Source organism: Hemicordylus capensis, chromosome 5, assembly GCF_027244095.1.
Source record: "Hemicordylus capensis ecotype Gifberg chromosome 5, rHemCap1.1.pri, whole genome shotgun sequence".
Lineage (NCBI taxonomy): Eukaryota > Metazoa > Chordata > Lepidosauria > Squamata > Cordylidae > Hemicordylus > Hemicordylus capensis.
Genome location: NC_069661.1, coordinates 172,438,951 through 172,457,420, shown reverse-complemented (window position 1 = coordinate 172,457,420; position 18,470 = coordinate 172,438,951). Strand labels below are relative to the sequence as shown.

Below are 18,470 nucleotides of genomic sequence, written 5' to 3'. Positions count from 1 at the left end.
GTCATTTTTGCTTAGAGGCAATGGTTAGTGTCCATGTAACAATGAACAAACTGTTGTACTCTCTCTGTGGAATAACCTTTGGAGGACATTCTTGACAATTTTTATTTCTATTCATCTGACATCAGTAAAAGTGCATCGTAGCTTTTGTGTTTTCAAAACTTTTAAAACACCATTGTGAATTTGGCCACTGCATGCCCGATGGTCAGGACTACAACAACAAAATTAACACACTGAAAGCTGAAAGTATTGCAATGCTATCATCTGTTTTCCATCTGTAGAGGTGTGCTGTCATGTCGATTTCAACTCCTGGCACCCACAGAGCCCTGTGGTGGTTTTTGGTAGAAGACAGTAGTTTACCATTGCCTCCTCCCACATAGTATGAGATGATGCCTTTCAGCATCTACCTATATTGCTGCTGCCCAATATAGTACCAGCAAGGATTCGAACCGGCAACCTTCTGCTTGTTAGTCAAGCATTTCCCCACTGTGCCACTTAAGGTGTTCAGGGGTGTATAGACCTTGTCAAAAATCATACTGAGCATTAATTCCCCACATGATACCGACCATCCTAGCTGGCACATATATTAAACATATAAATTATAAAATGACTGAGATGACACTTTAAAAAAAATAATTCTTCATTGCCTTACCAACTGTGTATATCTTGGGAAATGACACTGCAGATTAAAGTGGCCATTATTTTGGGGACTTGGTACAAAAGTTGTGTTTCTGGATTCTTATTACCTGTCCCATAGTCATAATGTGTTTTTGTATGGGGTTTTTTTGTGTGCCAAGTCTTACTTTCTGGTTCCTCAGAAACCAATAGTACCTGTAAAGTAATATGTATATACAGATGGGGAAGTCTCTTCAAACGTTTAGTGAAAATTTTATGCTGAGTTGGAAGGAATGATTCAGTGTGAAGGTGAACAAAAGATATCCCTATGAGACTGCATGGTATATAGTAGATTGACCTATATTTCCCTCTTGATGTGTCTCAGGAGAGCTTTTCAAATATTTCTTGTACTGCCTTGAATTTTCAGGTTATTTTATTTCCTGTGTAACTTTCAGTAATTTGCTCACTTCCTCCTATGTCTCTTTTCTTCCACCTCAACCTCTAAAAAATTGATTCATCTTAACTTCAGGTGTGTCATTTCATTGCTGCTGGGTACAAAATATAAATCTGAAATTCATTTGGAGATACCACACATCTCTTCTAGTGTATGGGTACTAGATCTGGGAGCAAGGTTATGCAGTAGTGCATATTCTGAGTTGGTCTGCCTTAAATGCCTAGCCCTGGAGAGATTAAAGCCAACACAAGGTTTAAAATGTAGGGTTAGGGTTTTGTATGTTAGGGTTTTGTATCTTAGGCCTTGTGGATCCTGAGATAGTGAAACATTTAATTGCCTGAATGCCTTATTTGTTGAAGGTCAAAAGCTAATCAGAAACTGAACTGATCTCATAAGATAGAAAAGGGGCCTGGATAATAAGTCTTTTGAGTTGCCTTCGTTTCATCTGTAGGTACATGACAAAGTGAACACAAATGCAAAGAGATTCATGTGGCATGTGAGCTGAGGTAAATAGGTATTATCTATTTATGGCATCATCCAAAATTATGTGTGCGTTCACGCATGTATTCATTCTCTCTCTACACCTACTGTTTTTGGACAATAACTTGGAATCGACAGTCTGAGCAATCGGAGAGCTGGTCTTGTGGTATCAAGCATGACTTGTCCCCTTAGCTAAGCAGGGTCTGCCATGGTTGCACATGAATGGGAGACTTAATGTGTGAGCACCGTAAGATATTCCCCTTAGGAGATGGAGCTGCTCTGAGAAGAGCATATAGGTTCCGTGTTTCCTCCCTGGCATCTCCAAAATAGGACTGAGGGAGATTCCTGCCTGCAACCTTGTAGATGCCACTGCCAGTCTGTGTAGAGACAATACTGAGCTAGATGGACCAGTGATCTGACTCAGTATATGGCAGCTTCCTATGTTCTCTTGATTCTCTGGAATCAACAGAGGAAAATATTGTTTCCACCAAAAACCAGTTGTTTAGAATTCTCTTACACAATCTGGAATGTCTCAAAGATTAGATGATCAGGTCGGGCTCAGTAATTGCCAACCTGTCAAATATTACTAATACATTATTTAAGAATGTATTAATAATTGTATTTTTCTTTTATCAGACAATGAACAGTCTTATGAGATCATGGCCTTGAAAGCATGGGTACAAATATATTAAATATAGTACTACTGCCTGCTGTGATGCATTGTGGATTAGACAACTTCTTATCATACCAAACCTTTTAACCAGCACTTGATTTTCTATACTCTTATAACTGAAGAGCATTTTAAAATGTGAGGCCTTGAAACAATGCCCTAGATATAATACACTATGACATAGGATAACTTTCCAGTATCTGTGTTTCATTAATTTCACATGGAGATAACTCCTACAGTTGGTGCTTTATTAAACCCCTGTTAGTTAAACCTTTGTTCTAAAGCTGGAATTCGCTTTGCCCTGTCTGTGACATTGGTGAACTCCATAAAATGTGTCAGTAGGTCACAGACGTGCATTGCATTTGCACGCTGTGATTGCACAGTTTGCCTGCAGAGAAGAAGAACATGGTAGTGAGGCTTCTCTTGGATATTCACTGTACAGGATTTGTGAGGTTTCTTGCTGCAAAAGAAAGGAGAAATTTCTTTTCAGATTGCCATTCTTTAGACAGTAACTGTATGTGTGTATTGCCTTTATAAAACAGATCTTGAGTGCAGGTAACTTCTGGTGTATGGCTGAAAAATGAAAATTAGAGGAGATTTAGAGAAGAGCAATATGGTAAAATCATGCCCTACAAGTAATAATTTAGCATGCAGAAGTAAAGTTTCTACTTGATTTGTTTACTGGAAAGCGCCACTCAGGCATTTGTTCTTGCGGTGCATTTCTCAGTTCTTCTTGTTTTTATGGCTGCTACCTTGGAAACCAGCTCCAAGCAGAAATTGAGCCCAGTCACTGTTTTAATAAATGCATGTTAAGTTGAATAGAACAGCTCTACAGGAGGACTAGAATGGGACTGAATGGAAAACTCCTGTCCTTCCCCTAGTTTCAGAATTCTTTACTATGGAAATAAAAAGTATTTCCATCTGTATTCCATTAACTTTTAGAATTGGCAATATTCACCTGTATCCACTTTTATATCTAGGAATTGTGTTGAAGCAGCTCTGAGCTTTCTGTGTGGTAGGAATCCTTCTAGTATTAAGCTTATGTTATAAAAATGTAAAGCAATAAAATTCAGGAAATCCTCAACTTAAGATGTTTCAAATTAAGACAAATGACACTTAAGACATTTATACATTGACACCTTGTTTCAACTTTACAACTGTTTCACTTTACAACACTTCAGATGTGGACAGTGGTGGCTCAGGATCATATTGGCATTGAGACTGGCCATCCTGGTGCTTTATCTGTATCTGCTGCTGCTGTATCTGAGGCTGTGAAGGAAGAGGCTGATGCCCATCTAAGATGCTGCTGCTTTGGCCCCTCCTCCGCTTCCAGGCTCAGCTGCTGTTCTCTGATATGAGAGGAAGACAGCCCAGCCAGTTTCCGGTCCACCTACCACTTCCTACCCACTCTCCTTCTTTCCTGTTGCTCAGGAGGAGATGGAGGTGAGCTACCTAGTTGCCTCCCTTTCTTCCATGGAGAAGTGAGAGTCAAGAAACTGAGCAACTTCCAGTTCTCTGCCATCAACTACTGTGCTGCATATCTGTTCATCTGCGACTGAATAGCAGCTTTGACAGCAGCAGGGGGGGAAAAAGTGTCCAACATTGGTTCAAGACCCAAACACCCATTTATAACATTGTTTCCTATGAGAAAATAGGTTTCAAGCTAAGGTTTTTCGACTTAAGACACAGTTTTCAGGAATCAATTGAGTCGTAAGCCTGAGGACTTCCTGTTGTATTTTGAAGTACAGTCATACCTTGCCAACCACGGTTTTACCAAAAAACACAGTTTTGAGTATATGCAACCCGAGTATCCACAGTTGGCAAGGTTTTTTTTAGTGATACGTGGGTGTTCAGCAATTCAGGATTTCAATCTGCTCATTCCTCTTGGTGACCATTGCTGAACTTGATGTCCCTTGCCAATTTAAAATGCCTTTGAGTGATTGGGGGGGGGGGCAGGTTCAGAAAATTTCCAGAGATTTGATCTGCTCATTCTTCTTGATGACTCTTGGAGATGTTACAGGATTTTTTGTGATTTTTTTTTAGCATTTGGGGGGCAGTATTTTTCCCTTTATTTTTAGGTCTTTTTGCAGTCATGGTTCCCCTAACCCCCTGTTTCCCATAGACTTTTATGCCTCGCCAACCACGAATTTGCCAACTGTGAGGTTTTGCCAGAATGGAACCCTAGCAGTTGGTGAGAGATGACTGTAGCATGTTTCAAGAGAAACTGAGCTCTCAGCTTACGAGCCAAGATAACCATGCAATGGTCTCTGCCCATCTCATGCCCTTACATTTTTATGGGAAAAAATTTGTGCTACTAAACTTAACTCTAAGAACATATAGACCTTTTAATGCCTATACCAAGGCCTCATAAACACAATCTCAATCATCCCTCAAGCAGCCCAGTATTATTTATCTCCATATTATAGATGAAGGCTAAGAGGTGGTGATTTGCCCCATGTCCAGCTTGGATTTGAACCCAAGTTTTCCCAGCCCATGTTCTTAATCACAATGTTGCCTCCACTCATATGGAAGCACTGATGTGCAGATGGTGTTCCCACAAAGGCAAATGTTTCTTCATTGTTAGAAACAAATCGGTATATGCATTTATATTATTATAATAATGAATAATAATCTTTATTTGTTAGCTGCCCCATAACAAATTGTGTTCTGGTGGCTTACAACACAACATTAAAACATAAGATAAAAACACACATTAAATCATAATAGACCCCCCTCCCAAAAGCAGGGGAAGAAAATACATTTTTTAAAAATCAGTTACAATCAGATCACACTTTTTAAAGACTTAAATTTAAAAGGCCTGAGTGAACAAAACAGTCTTTACCTGGTGTCTAAAAGAGCAAAGCGACGAAGCCAGGTGAACCTCACCGAGGAGGCTATTCTATCAACAGGATGCAACCACCGAAAAGGCCCTCTCCCTAGTAACCACCTGCCTCACTTCATTTGGCAGGGGCAGCCAGGGAAGGGCCTCCAAAGAAGATCTTTAGGAATGAGTTGGGGCATGGGTCAAGGCATTCCCTCAGGTAACCTGGTCCCAAGCCATTTAGGGCTTTAAAACCAGCACCCTGAATTGGGCCTGGAAATGGACTGGGAGCCAGTGCAGCTGCTGCATATCCCGCTCTTCTTCCAAGGAGGAATAATATTCCGTTCTTCCTCCAAGGAGGCCAGAGTGGTATATGTGGCAATGTTTGTCCTCACAACAATCCTGCAAGGCCAGAGTCACACAGTGTTTCATAGCTGAACAGGGATTTGAACTCTGGTCTCCTCAGTCCGATTGAAGTCAGTGGGAAAGCCCAGTTGTGGAGGAACTTTGTGTATTGGAGCCGCTGTGCTTAAAAGGAGGGTGCCAGGCAGCAGCCTTAAGTTTCTATTTGTGCAAATGAAAGATGGAGACTAGGGAACTGCAATTGCATACAGAATTTGCAGCTAGGAGGAACGTAAGCATATAATAATGTTTAAATGTCTGTAGCAAAACTGTATGGTCTAGCTCTAACCGCTGTTAGAAGGGGCTGATTCACATGTTTTCCTGTTAATTAGGGATCATATGTACAGAGCCTCCTTGCATTTACTTGCTATTGATATTCAAGTGCTTGCCTGAATCAAAGTATTGTATCTGGTGCTGTCTGTGAACTGTGATGTTGCATCATTTTCACTTAATTCCACCCCCCGCCCCAACATCCCCCCCCAATGCATCAGTGTATAACTAGAAGATTATTGAATTGATTTTATTAGCTTTCTAACATGGAAGAGGCAACTGAGTCTAGAAAGAAAGACAAAAGCACACAGAGCAGAAAGCCAGAACAGATTGGCTATTGCTTCCTTCATCAAGGATATTGTTACTCGGAAAAGTGTATGGAAGCCTTGACAATCAGTGAAAGAAGTATCTCTCTGTCTCTTGCTAATACACAGTATGGCTGCCTTGTCCAGTATCATGCATGTTTTACATGTATAAGGGTTGGCTAAAACGATCACGTTTTTAATGGGCAAGTCAAGTACAAGTGGCAAATATTACGGTGTCTTGACCTTAATGAGAACCTAACACGATTTCTCTCCTAGATGAATAATACCCGCCAGTGTACCTTCTAAGGCGTGCGTGTGCGCACACATTTTTTAAAATGTCTGCTCAGCTAATTTTAGATCCCACTCAGGCTGAATTAGAAAGGTCCCAGTCTGAATGCATGTGTGCGCACACTGTTTTGAAACTGACATCCAGAACAAAACTCATTCCACACACAGGTGAGAAAAATTAGGGAGAACACTGATACCCCCTTCCCCCGCCTTGGTAATAGAGTTCCTTACTTGCTGGCATGGCAGGTGCCATATTGCATTTAAATTATTGGAAGCTTACTCAGAATGTACCTCAACAGGATACCAGCATATTATCATTGCTGCCTCTTTCTCCCGCTAGCTGGTACTTTGTTGCTCATAGCTTTGTGGCTGGTTTCCACATGGTGACCAGAACAATACTAAGTGACAGATGACAGTTCCTGTCAGAATTTGCTCCATCCACAGTCAGGCATAATTTTCCTTTCAAGTCTCTAACAAAAGCATTAATTAAGTGCTGTCAAGTCGATGTTGACTCTTAGCAACCACATAGATTCTCTCCAGAATGATCCATCTTCAACCTGGCCTTTGAATTCTCAGTGGTGCATTCATTGCTGTTGGGATCGACTCCATCTAAATTGTTGCTGGTCCTCCTCCAACTTTTCCCAGCATTATGGACTTCTCAGGGGAGCTGGGTTTTCACATAATGTTTCCGAAGTATGATAGTTTGAGCCTGGTCATTCGTGCCTTGAGTAAAAATTCTGGATTGATTTGTTCTATGGCCCATTTGTTTGTTTTCTTGGCTGTCCATGTTATTCTCAAAAGTCTTCTCCAGCACTAACGTTCAAAAGCTTCAATACTTTTTCTATCTTGCTTCTTTAAAGTCTAGCTTTCGTATCCATAGAGTGTCATGGGAAAAACCATTGCCAAAACGATTCTGATCTTTGTAGGTATAGATACATCACAGTATCTAAATATGCTTTCCAAGGCCTTCATTACAACCGTACCGAGTGCTAGTCTGCAGCGTATTTATTGACTCCTGGATCCTTGACTGTTGATGGTCTATCCGGAGAGGCAAAAGCTATCCACTACTTCAATGTCTTCATTGTCAGTTTTGAGGCTAATTGTTGTATCTGTTTCATTAGTTTAGTCTTCTTGACATTTAGTCATAGTCCCATTTTTTCACTATGCTCCTTGACTTTCATTACTAGAGCTTGCAGATCATCCGTATTCTCAGTTATCAGAGTGATGTCATCAGCATAGCGCAGGTTATTGATGTTTCTTCCTCAACTTTAAAACCACACTCATGTCTCTTGTTCCTCGGCCTTTTCTGAAATCAGCTTGCACATCTGGCATTTCCTTTTCCACATAGAGCTCTAACCTGCATTGGATGATTCTGAACATTATTTTGCTAGCATGTGAATTAAGGATATTGTGTGATGGTTTGCACAATCTGTTAAGTCTTCTTTCTTTGGTATGGGTATGTAGACTGATCTCTTCCAATCTGTTGGCCACTGTGTTGTTCTCCAAATTTGCTGGCATAGTTTGGTTAGAGCCTTGACTGATTAACGACCAGAGTCCTGATCTACGAGTTTGCAATGCCTAAATAAAGAGAGCTGCATTATCAATTTATGTGGTATATTGTCAATAAAGGGAATTGATACTGAACATTTATATATTTCCCTGGAAAGCTGAGTAGTAGCAGACAGGTTGGAATTTGGTAGATGCTCTTTAATAGAAAAGATTGCCAGCTTTGATTCCCTAGAAACATTCCAAGTTGATTAAAGCAAGATTTCTTCTTCAAACATTAGGCTAGCCTGCAACCATTTAAAACACTTGGCTCTGAAGTAATATTTTAGTCATGAAGGCGTTGTGAAACAGATGACTTCAATCAGTACAATCGTAATGCCTTTCATACGCAGACTGCCTTAAAATCAAACTGGGCATGTTTGAAATGCCAGATGTTTTTTTAGAATTTTTAGCAACTGACATACAGAAACCTCTTCTGGCAATATTTCAAATGACCTATGTATCTTAGTTTCTTCCATAATTCCATTTATGGAGAAATTGATTCCATCTTCCCTTTAAAAACTTATGCAAGGCAATTTGTTATATTTGGGGGTATATTGGAAAACGTGTTTGGCATTCAGTCAGAACTCTACACAGGTCTAGTGTAAGGTATCATTTTAGCAATTGTAGCTCACATTTTGGGGTGTAGGAAGAATTTTTATGCATTAACGAACATGCACTATTGTTCAAAGTCTGTTATTCTTGAGGCTTGTCTGAAGACACCAGGCATGCAGTACTGCCATTGATGCAGGGATAGAACTTGCTGGCTGACTCCAGTGGACATGCACTTGGGCAGCTGAGCACAAGTTTCCTTATCACCCATTTCTATGACAATTGTCCACCTCTTTTCTACAGAATACATCTACCTGCTAAAACACCTTTTTAGAGCATTAGCTTCATGTAAGCCCTTAGCTTAATCCTGGAAAGAGAAAAACCCACACTTCTGGAGAATAGATTTAGTACTACTGATCTTGCTATGTAGACTCAAGTATGCTTGCCTAATTGAAAGACAATATACCTCAGTGGTATCTTCTGGAATTCCCAGAAATCTGAAGGAGTAGTTTTTTTAACACTTGTGGAAAATTAGAAACAACTTAATTTTCTTTTAAAAATAAATAGTAAATAGAATCAACACTTTAAAAATATTTAAAAACTGATGTGGATGCATTTTTCCTTGCAGAATGACTCAGTTTTGGATGCTTTTGAATTTTCTTCTTTTCTTCCACTTCCCAATGTTAATTGAAACCAAGGACTCTTACAAGATGTAGTTTGAAACATTTTATTATAGATTCAGATGGTATTGATATGAACACCATGGTATTGATATGAAGTGCCAAATGGATGCTTTTCGGCCATGACTTTCTCTAGTTCTATGCTCCTGGCCAGCTGTGAAACAATGAACAAGAGAACTGGATTTTTGGTTTTATATAATGTGGCACAAAACTTGAAAGAAAAGGCTATGGTATGCTGTGTGAACAAAAATCTAATATCTGAGGAATGCCTTATATATAATTTTCTTCTATGTCTTGTCTCTCTTTATAGGAGTAATAAATACTCAACTGGTATTTAAGATAATAATCCCCTTTTTTATCTTTCTTGATACCTTCCAAACTAAGCAATATTCTTGTATTTATTTGGAAATCTGGCCCACCCAATGCTGAAGGCTGTAGTGATGAGGCTCCCCTCCCTCTAAAGTGAATCCTATCTTGACTGACAGGCTGGAGAACTCCAGGGCTCAGCCAATCAGCACACCATGTGGGTGGGACCTAGACTTCTGTTGCCAGGAAGAAGGGAGTTCTTTGTTAGAAGAAGCCAGGCTGGAGGTGCACAGGCGGACATATGGCAATGGAGGGTGGCTCCCGGAGGATAACTGTAAAGCCTGGGAAGACAGGATTACAAGAGGCTTTGAGTTTCATCAGGAGTTTGGTGAGTTCAAGGAACTTTAGTCTAGGGGTAAGTTTGTGTAGTCAGGAAGTTTAGTCTAGGGGTAAGTTTGTGTAGTCAGACCTCACGTTAGTATGTTATATTTCTTTGGTATGTATGCTTTGCATATTCTGGATATTGTTCTATTATAGCTTACCTGCAACATAATTGAAATAAACACTAGCCTATGCTCAATACACCAAGGGTGTTTCAAAAGCCTCTGTAAGTGTGTACATTAAGTGTACATTAATACAACCTATTAATCCTACTAAGTATTCTTAACTGTATCTAAAAGCTGAGAAAGCCTCAGGCGGAAGCAGTCAGTAGTAACTGAATAAAACTATTTTTGTTCTTTTCTTTTTACAAACCTCTCCAAGTTGGTTTTTAACTCAGGAAAAGGGGTGGGTGAGCAAAGGGGGATTTATCTGGTGCAAACGCATCCTCAAACATTCAGCAACTATCAGTTTTCTCACCATGTATAGGCTTGCACGTGGAAGATTTTTGTACTTGTCAAAGAGCCAAATTAAGAGGGGTTTTTTCTGGGTTATCCCATCCCAAGCCTAGAGACTTTCTGTAGACCAAAGGGGTGGTGGTGGCAGCATTTTGAACTTACCAATAATACAGAATAGTTTTAGGAGAAGCCTAGCCAGGCAGCTCAGCAGGGATGATTCAGCATTTCTTTCCCTCACATGAGCTTGCTCTGAGACGAAGGCTTTAATCTGATACAGTATAGTTTCTTAATTTAATTATAAAATTATTCTAAATAGAACAGTGGCAGCTAGACTATAGATATGTTGGGTAGAATCTGGGCAAAGCTAGTCATGACTGAGTAAGAGATAAGTTAATCAGGTAATTTGTCCCATTAATCCTAACTGCTGGTTATTGTATGTTTTAGAAATTGTTACCTTCAGATGTGAACAAACTTGAAATATCTTGATATATGAACTTGTATGGGAGTACTGGAGCCTTTTGCTTCTCACTTCTTGGCATTTTGACTAAGATAAAGTGTAGTGGGAAAGCATACACAACTTGGGGTTTCTTGGTACAGTACTTTCTGGACTGTATTTTCAGACATTAACTTGAGCTAAAAGTAATTTTTTGTTAACTGTAAGTTAGGAACAAGTTCCATAGGCAGTGACAATTGTGTGCATTCCTATCTTATAGGCACATTCCTCTCTCAGGGTTTCTGCACATTGTGTAGAAGCCATTGTGAAGAAAAAGCCTCATTTCTAACTATAAAACAATCTTCTTAAATAATCCCATTTTTATTATTTTAGCTGCTGAAAGGTTAAATTGCCTTTCAGCCTCCATAAGTTTCTTTCATATAGACAGAAGGTGTGAAATGGGCATAGCTGTGACAGCCGCGGAGGAAACTGGCAGGGCTGAAACATCACACACAACGATAGGGAAGATTTCTACCTTCTCTTTCCCCATATTTAGGGGGAAATTATTTTCTCTTGGTTAGAAATCAGAACCATTCATGACCTAGCTCCTTGGAGCTGATTGGGCAAATTATTGTCCCCTTAGTCTAAGCAGCAGAATAAATAAATATCATATCACTCTCACACACGCACGCACACACACTCCATATGCTCTTCTCCAAGAAGATGTTGACTGTTCAAAATCCAAGATGGTTTCCAGTGATATTAAATTATCAAATATATGGCAATGTTAGTTAGATCATTTTTTGTTATATCTGTCTGCCCCTTTTGTCTACTTGTCTAAAGCATTTCAATAAAAATGCTTAAATTTAGATATCTGCTCTGACTGGTGATATAGCAGCGCAGACTTCTCAGATGCCTGACTGTTCATTCTATGCTACAAGATTTGAAGTCAATGATGGAGGGGAACCAGAATTCAACCTTTTGTCAGGCAGGAACTAGCAAGACTGATTGCCTTATCTCCAAAATTCTCCTCTACAGTACTATACCCCATGCACCCCAAGTGGTCCTTCCTGTCCAGGGACTGAGGGTGTGAAGGAGTCAAAGTGCACCACTGATAGTCAGTAATATCTTGTGACTTCTTACATCACTGTGCATGAGAAAGTTGGCAATATTTGCAAGTCACTACCGCACTTTCAATACACAAGTAGCATTTAGGCAAACTGCCATTTTGTTTGGAAATGCAAATGGTTCTCAAAAACTTTGAAGAAAGCTCTGTCTGCATGTGTAAGGCCTTATTTGGGTGTAAAATGTCTTTCAATCATGGATTCTATCCCCCCCCCCACTGCCATTTCTGCCATCACCACTACTGTTTCTAGCCTGTAATGCAGCATATGTGTCTCATGGCTGCATGTGCTCTCCTTCTGGTGCATAGGCTCTGATGGTTTGCCAGGCTACATTTGACCCCCTGCTTGCAGTATGACATGGTACAGTCCAGTAACAGATGCATCACCTGAAGCACTAACCAATCATGTACTTGATCTTATTGGAATGTTATGACTTCACATCTGTATTACCTTTTCCTAACACAGAATATGTTAGAATGTTAGGTTATATGCCAAAAGTATCAAGTTGGGGGGAATGTAAAGCTTACATAGAACAACTTGGCATGACTTACCTTGGTGCAGTAATTTTGAAGTGGTGTGGAATTTTCTTCTTTTTGGAGGTTTGCCACTTGTTACCACATCATTAAGAAAATACCATGTGCTTTGGAAAAATATTATGCTTGAGTTATGTTAATGTTTTTTGTTTTTTTTTAATCCAGATGGGCTTGGGGCACGAAGAAGGATTTGGAGCACCATGCTTAAAATGCAAAGATAAATGTGAAGGATTTGAGCTGCATTTCTGGAGGTAAGAAGAGATACTTCATATGATTTACTGATACACTAGCACAGCACATACCTTTGGCTACTTGAAACTTTAAGCATATCAATAAGATAGACTTCCTTAATTTGTACTCCTTCCACTTCTAAAACTAAGCACATACACAGTCAGCAGCTGTTAAAATCAGTTGAATGAATGTTTGTGTGTGGTGTTCTTTCTAGTAGTCTTATATGTTTTGTGGTTTTAGAAGTTTGAAATGACTTGACTAGCAAGCCAGAGTTTGCCAGTTCGAATCCCCGCTGGTAGGTTTCCCAGACTATGGGAAACACCTATATTGGGCAGCAATGATAGGAAGATGCTGAAAGGCACCATCTCATGCTGTGCAGGAGATGGTAATGGTAAACCCCTCCTGTATTCTACCTAAGACAACCACAGGGCTCTGTAGTCACCAGGAGTCAACACGACTCAACTGCACACTTTAACTTTATCCAGGGGGGATCCTGTAGAGAGTGTGGGGGTAGTGTCAAAAAGAAAATGAAGGAAAAGGACAAGGAGAAAAACTGAGTTCCTAAATTTCTTTGGTCTTAGTTAACCAACGTAAGACTACTTCATGTTTATGAAGGAAGCAGTTATAAAACAGTGTGGATGCATGCACACACACACAATCAAGGAACACTTGCCATGTTAAAAAGAAGAAAAGCTTGTTTTAGTTTATACAAACCTTTCATTGTGAGAAGTCCATTAAGGTCAAAGTGAACGTTCAGAATTGAACATTATGGATCTTTCCAATGCTGATTCTAATTAGTGAAGTTAATCATTATCATTATTATTACATTTATATCCTGTTCTTCCTCCAAGGAGCCCAGAGTGGTGTACTACATACTTAAGTTTCTCCTCACAACAACCCTGTGAAGTAGGTTAGGCTGAGAGAGAAGTGACTGGCCCAGAGTCACCCAGCTAGTATCATGGCTGAATGGGGATTTGAAATCGCGTCTCCCCTAGTCCAGCATTCTAACCATTACACCACGAGTATATTACTCATTGGGATAAAACAATATATGAATTAGTTCAGGACAGCTAATTTTGTGTAGAGTGTGACACCTGCAGACCAATGTTTACTCAAACAAGTTCAGCTGTGGTCTATGAGGCTCAGTCACAGTTGATCTAGATCATGGGACTCAAATTTTACTGTTTATTATGATGATATGCTATTAGAGGTCAGTACTTCTATACAATTGTAACTGAATATTCAGATGTATTGCTATTCCTTAATTACATAACAGGAATGTTTTTACTTTCTGAGCATTCCCCTCTAAATTTCCTTTCCTTTGTTAGTGCAAGGTGGTAATGCTGAGATCTGCATACTGGTTCAGAAGTAAACCTGACTGAACCAGTTTGTATGTAACACACATAATCATGGCTTGACCATTGGGACAAACCTTTAACTTTCACAGCCCTCGTTAGCTTGTACGCATGGTTGTCTCTCTCACTTCCTGGTTTTGTCTGCCTGCGTTTATCATTGCATCCAAACTGGATAAGCTACAGCTCCTGCAAATCACAGTTTGGCTGTATTCAGACATCATATTCCTGATCCTCTTGATCCAAGGTCAAGAACAAGGTGTGTGTTCATATGCTTCTCCCTCTCTTTCTCATTCTTCCTTTTGTGTGCTCAGATCCATGATTTATTTCTTGGTTTCATCAAACCACAGTTTGCCATGATATGCAAATTTTGGTATGAGCAAATGCTCCAAGCCAGGGCTTGCAACCCACTTCAAATTGTGGTTTCCAACTCTGGTTTGCCTGCCTGAACTAGGAAGTGAGGAGGGAACTGGAGCACACAAGGAGGAGGAGGAAGTGTTTGAACCCAAAGCTTCGCCCTGGCAACCCGATCATAATTTTGCTGTTGCATCTCAGACAACTTATGATTTCTAAAGCCAAATCATAAAACTTTACATTTGCTTACTACATCCTTCCCCCATTTTCTTAGCTACAAATACCAAGGCATACAGTAATTGTACAGCTGCTTACAGCTCCATTTTTAAACACTAAGCATATTTGTAATTCTAAATAAAATGAAGACATCCATACTTGAAATATACCAAGCAATAATCACTTAATGAGCCACATTATACAGTACATTTCATGTTCTTGTCGGAAAGTCAGTTTAGATTTCATAAGGAAGTAAATTCATATATATTTCAGTTTGCTCAAAAAAACTCAATTCCATCAGCCCCACTCACCCCCTACTAAGAAACCTATGGGGACAACAGAGTGTTGATGCTAATCTCCTTATCCTGCTTTGTAAATCTCTGAGGGTGGGGAGAGTCTACAGCCAATTAGACTGAATTTTGGCTCTTTCTGCACAAGTTGCTAATCGCAGTGGCAAACTGTATATAGGCAGGTATAACAGTGAGGTTTGCTGGGGATCCACTTAGACAGGGGCTGGTCTACCACACTCCAACCCCTACATAAGAGACTCACTCATAAACCTAGCTGCTAACCAGGGTTTCAGCATTATGGTTTCAGCTTGCTATGTGGTAACTTAATACACAGTCTTTGACATTCTTTGCTGAGAGAACTAAGAAATGATTTAGTGTTTTATCTGTATTGACCTCTGCTGCTGGACTAAAAATATTCTTCTACTACTACTTTTCAACAAATAAGATAAATATTTTTTTCCCCTTGAAGTTCCCACAAACTTTTGAGTGCTAGACTGAATCTGTTTTGACTTTTAATTTTAAGACTACTACATTTAGTATTATTTTTAAAAATTGCTTTAAATAGGCTAAAAATGTGTCTTAACTGGACAGCAGATGAAAAGTGTCCTCTTTAAGAGGCATTCTCCCTCTTCTCTCACTCAGGAAGCATGCCAAAGTGTTATCAGCTACAGACAACACTTGTCTGTACATGTGCATCATTTTAAAGACAAAGACCAGCACCCTGACTGAATTAAATAAGTTTGTTTTAATTGTTTGTATCTATTTGTAACCCACCTTGAGATCTAATAATTGGCAGTATATAAATGTGCTTTAAATTACTTGACAGAAGCCCCACTGAAATTACTGTAAGAGGATGAGTCAGTTCTATTAAATATCTAATGGGAACACTTAGTCAAGACGGTTCCTTTTACTCATATGTAAATGTTAGTGATTAAGCTAAAACCCATATGATAAATCAAATAAGACTGGTTTAATTGGGTGACACTCTACTACAGGCCTGCTCAACTTAGGCTCCCACCCCAGCTGTTTTTGGACCACAGTGGCCAATAGCCAGGGATTATGGGAATTGTAGGCCAACATCTGCAGGATGGCCTGAGCAGCCCTGCTCTACTATATTTAAAAAATAAGATAAAGGACTAATATGAACTAAAGAGATGTCCCCTCAGTTTAGGACACTATGCATGTAATTGTGCACACAACTGGCTCCCAGTGCCAGCAATGTACATAAGAACAGCCCTGCTGAATCAGGCACAAAGCCCATCTAGTCCAGCATCCTGTTTCACACAGTGGCCCACCGGATGCCGCTGGAAGCCTACAAGCAGGAATTGAGGGCATGCCCTCTCTCCTGCTGCTTCTCCTCTGCTACTGGTATCCAGAGGCATCCTGCCTCTGAGGCTGGAGGTAGCCTATAGCCCTCAGGCTAGTAGCCTTTGATAGATCTCTCCTCCATGTATCCAGACAGTTCTTAAAGCCATCCAAACTAGTAGCCAACACCACATCTTGTGGCAGAGAATTCCACAAGTTGATTATGCGTTGTATGAAAAAGTACTTCCATTTGCTGGTCCTAAATTTCTTGACAACCAATTTCATGGGATGACCCCTCGTGCTAGTGATATGTGTGTGAGAGAGAAATTTCTCTCTGTCCACGTTCTCTACACCATGCATGATTTTATAGACCTCTATCATGCCTCCCCACAGTCTCCCCCCCGCAAACTAAGAAGCCCCAGCTGCTGTAGCCTTGCCTCATAAGGAGGGGGCTCTAGGCTCCAGATCTTCTTGGTTGCCTTCTTCTGCACCTTTTCCAGTTCTATAATGTTCTTCTTTAGATGTGTTGACCAGGATTGTATGCAGTACTCCAGGTGTGGCCACACCATAGTTTTGTATAAGGGCATTATAATATCAGCAGTTTTATTTTCAATACCCTTCCTAATGATCCTTAGCATGGAATTGGCCTTTTTCACAGCTGCCACACGTTGAGTAGACACTTTCAATGAGCTGTCCACCATGACCCCAAGATTCCTCTCTTGGTCAGTCACCAACAGCTTAGATCCCATCAGCATATACTTGAAGTTTGGGGGTTTTGTTCCAGTGTGCATCGCTTTACACTTGCCAACACTGAACCGAATTTGCCATTTTGTCACCCACTCACCCGGTATGGAGAGATCCTTTTGAAGCTCCTCACAATCTGTTTTGGATTTCACTACGCTAAATAGTTTGGTATCATCTGCAAGTTTGGCCACTTCACTGCTTACCCCAACTTCTAGATCATTTATGAATAAATTAAAAAGCACTGTGCTATCTCCCTGACTGCCAAGATTTCAGCCCTCCAAATTCAAGTATGGTCACTGCAAAGTTGAGATCGCCCTGTCACTTCTTTCTTATTCTACCCTACCCTACAGGGTTGTTGTGGGGATAAACTTAACCATGTATGCCACTCTGGGCTCCTTGGAGGAAAAGCAGGATGTAAATGTAAGAATAACATAAATACAGTTTGGTTAAAATGTTACCTCCTGCATGTGGGGGTGGGAGGGAGAGTGTGCAAGCTCCTGAGGTTTCTCCTTTTTATATCCAGAAAAGTGTTGTCTAACCAGGCCCTTGGATGTGTTGTACCTAAGCCCGAGAAAAGAATGTGATACTTTAGGCACATGGCTAGTGTAACATCTCTCTCCTGTCAGTGTATGCTATTAGTTTCAAAGAGATTGTACTGATACATTCTGAACTTAATCATCAGAGTTCTGACGGCATATTGTGTCTAGGGAAACCAAATTCTCCTGAGCGTACTCTCAATTTGAAAGTGTAAACTTCTAAATAAACAACATTGGCCCAGAGCACTGTGTTCTGTGAGCAGAATGGGGCTTTCCCTATCCCCTCTGCCCATGTGCAGTGGAGGTTGTAGCTGGGAGGAGGAGGGCATAGGGAAATTTTTCCACAAAAAGCCAATCCTGAAGTTCAAGGGACCCTCAGGAGTAGTATGACATATGGCACGAGGCAATGACTGAGGATGGAGGAAGACTTGGCAGAAGGTGTAGGGACCAGGGGCATAGCTACAATTGAATAAGGTGGACCCTGAGCTGTTCCTGGATGTTCCTGGAGCCCGAGCTGGGTGTGTGTGGGGGGGGGCCCTCAATGACTGGGTGACAGTTTGCCCTTTGCTCTCCTCCTCACACCTCTCTGAAGTAGAGGTTGTTGGAGGAGGATGGGGCCCACCTTCACTTTCTGTCCCAGGGCCCACTGCAACCTTTCCACACCATAATGGGGATCCTGTTGTGCAAGAGAAATTTTAAAAAAAATATTATTTGCACAAGGCACCTCTGGATGCAACCCATGGTTTGCTAACTTTAAGAAGGATTTATTGACTGGAGTCTTACAATTTTCATTTAGCATGTCCTAACTTAGAAAGCTTCTCTTTGCCACGTGTTTGCCAGATTTACGTAGTCGCTTTAAAATATATGGATCCATCTACTGATATCTACATAATTCTCTAAAGAAATTATAATCTGGAATATTGGCTTTTGCTTCAGTGTCTACAGTCCAGTTCCATTATTTTCCACTAGATGGGAGTGTAACATCTGTGACAATCAAAAGCCAGCAGTGAGGGAAGGGTTATAAGGCTCTGTGCTATAGGGAAAGTTCTTGGCATACTACTGGAAGAATTGACACTGGTATTGCCAAGATGATGATCTCTTTTTGCAAGTGACCTTGACGTGTCTAATGCA

General features: G+C 40.4%; 1 protein-coding gene across 1 annotated transcript in view; it reads left to right on the top strand.

Moving 5' to 3' along the window:
• TES (testin LIM domain protein) overlaps positions 1-18,470 on the top strand; it is a 42,679-nt gene that overhangs the window by 4,610 nt on the left and 19,599 nt on the right. Inside the window, exon 2 of the mRNA XM_053256966.1 lies at positions 12,477-12,562. Coding sequence (XP_053112941.1) covers positions 12,477-12,562 — 86 coding nt within the window. The remainder of the gene's footprint in view (positions 1-12,476; positions 12,563-18,470) is intronic.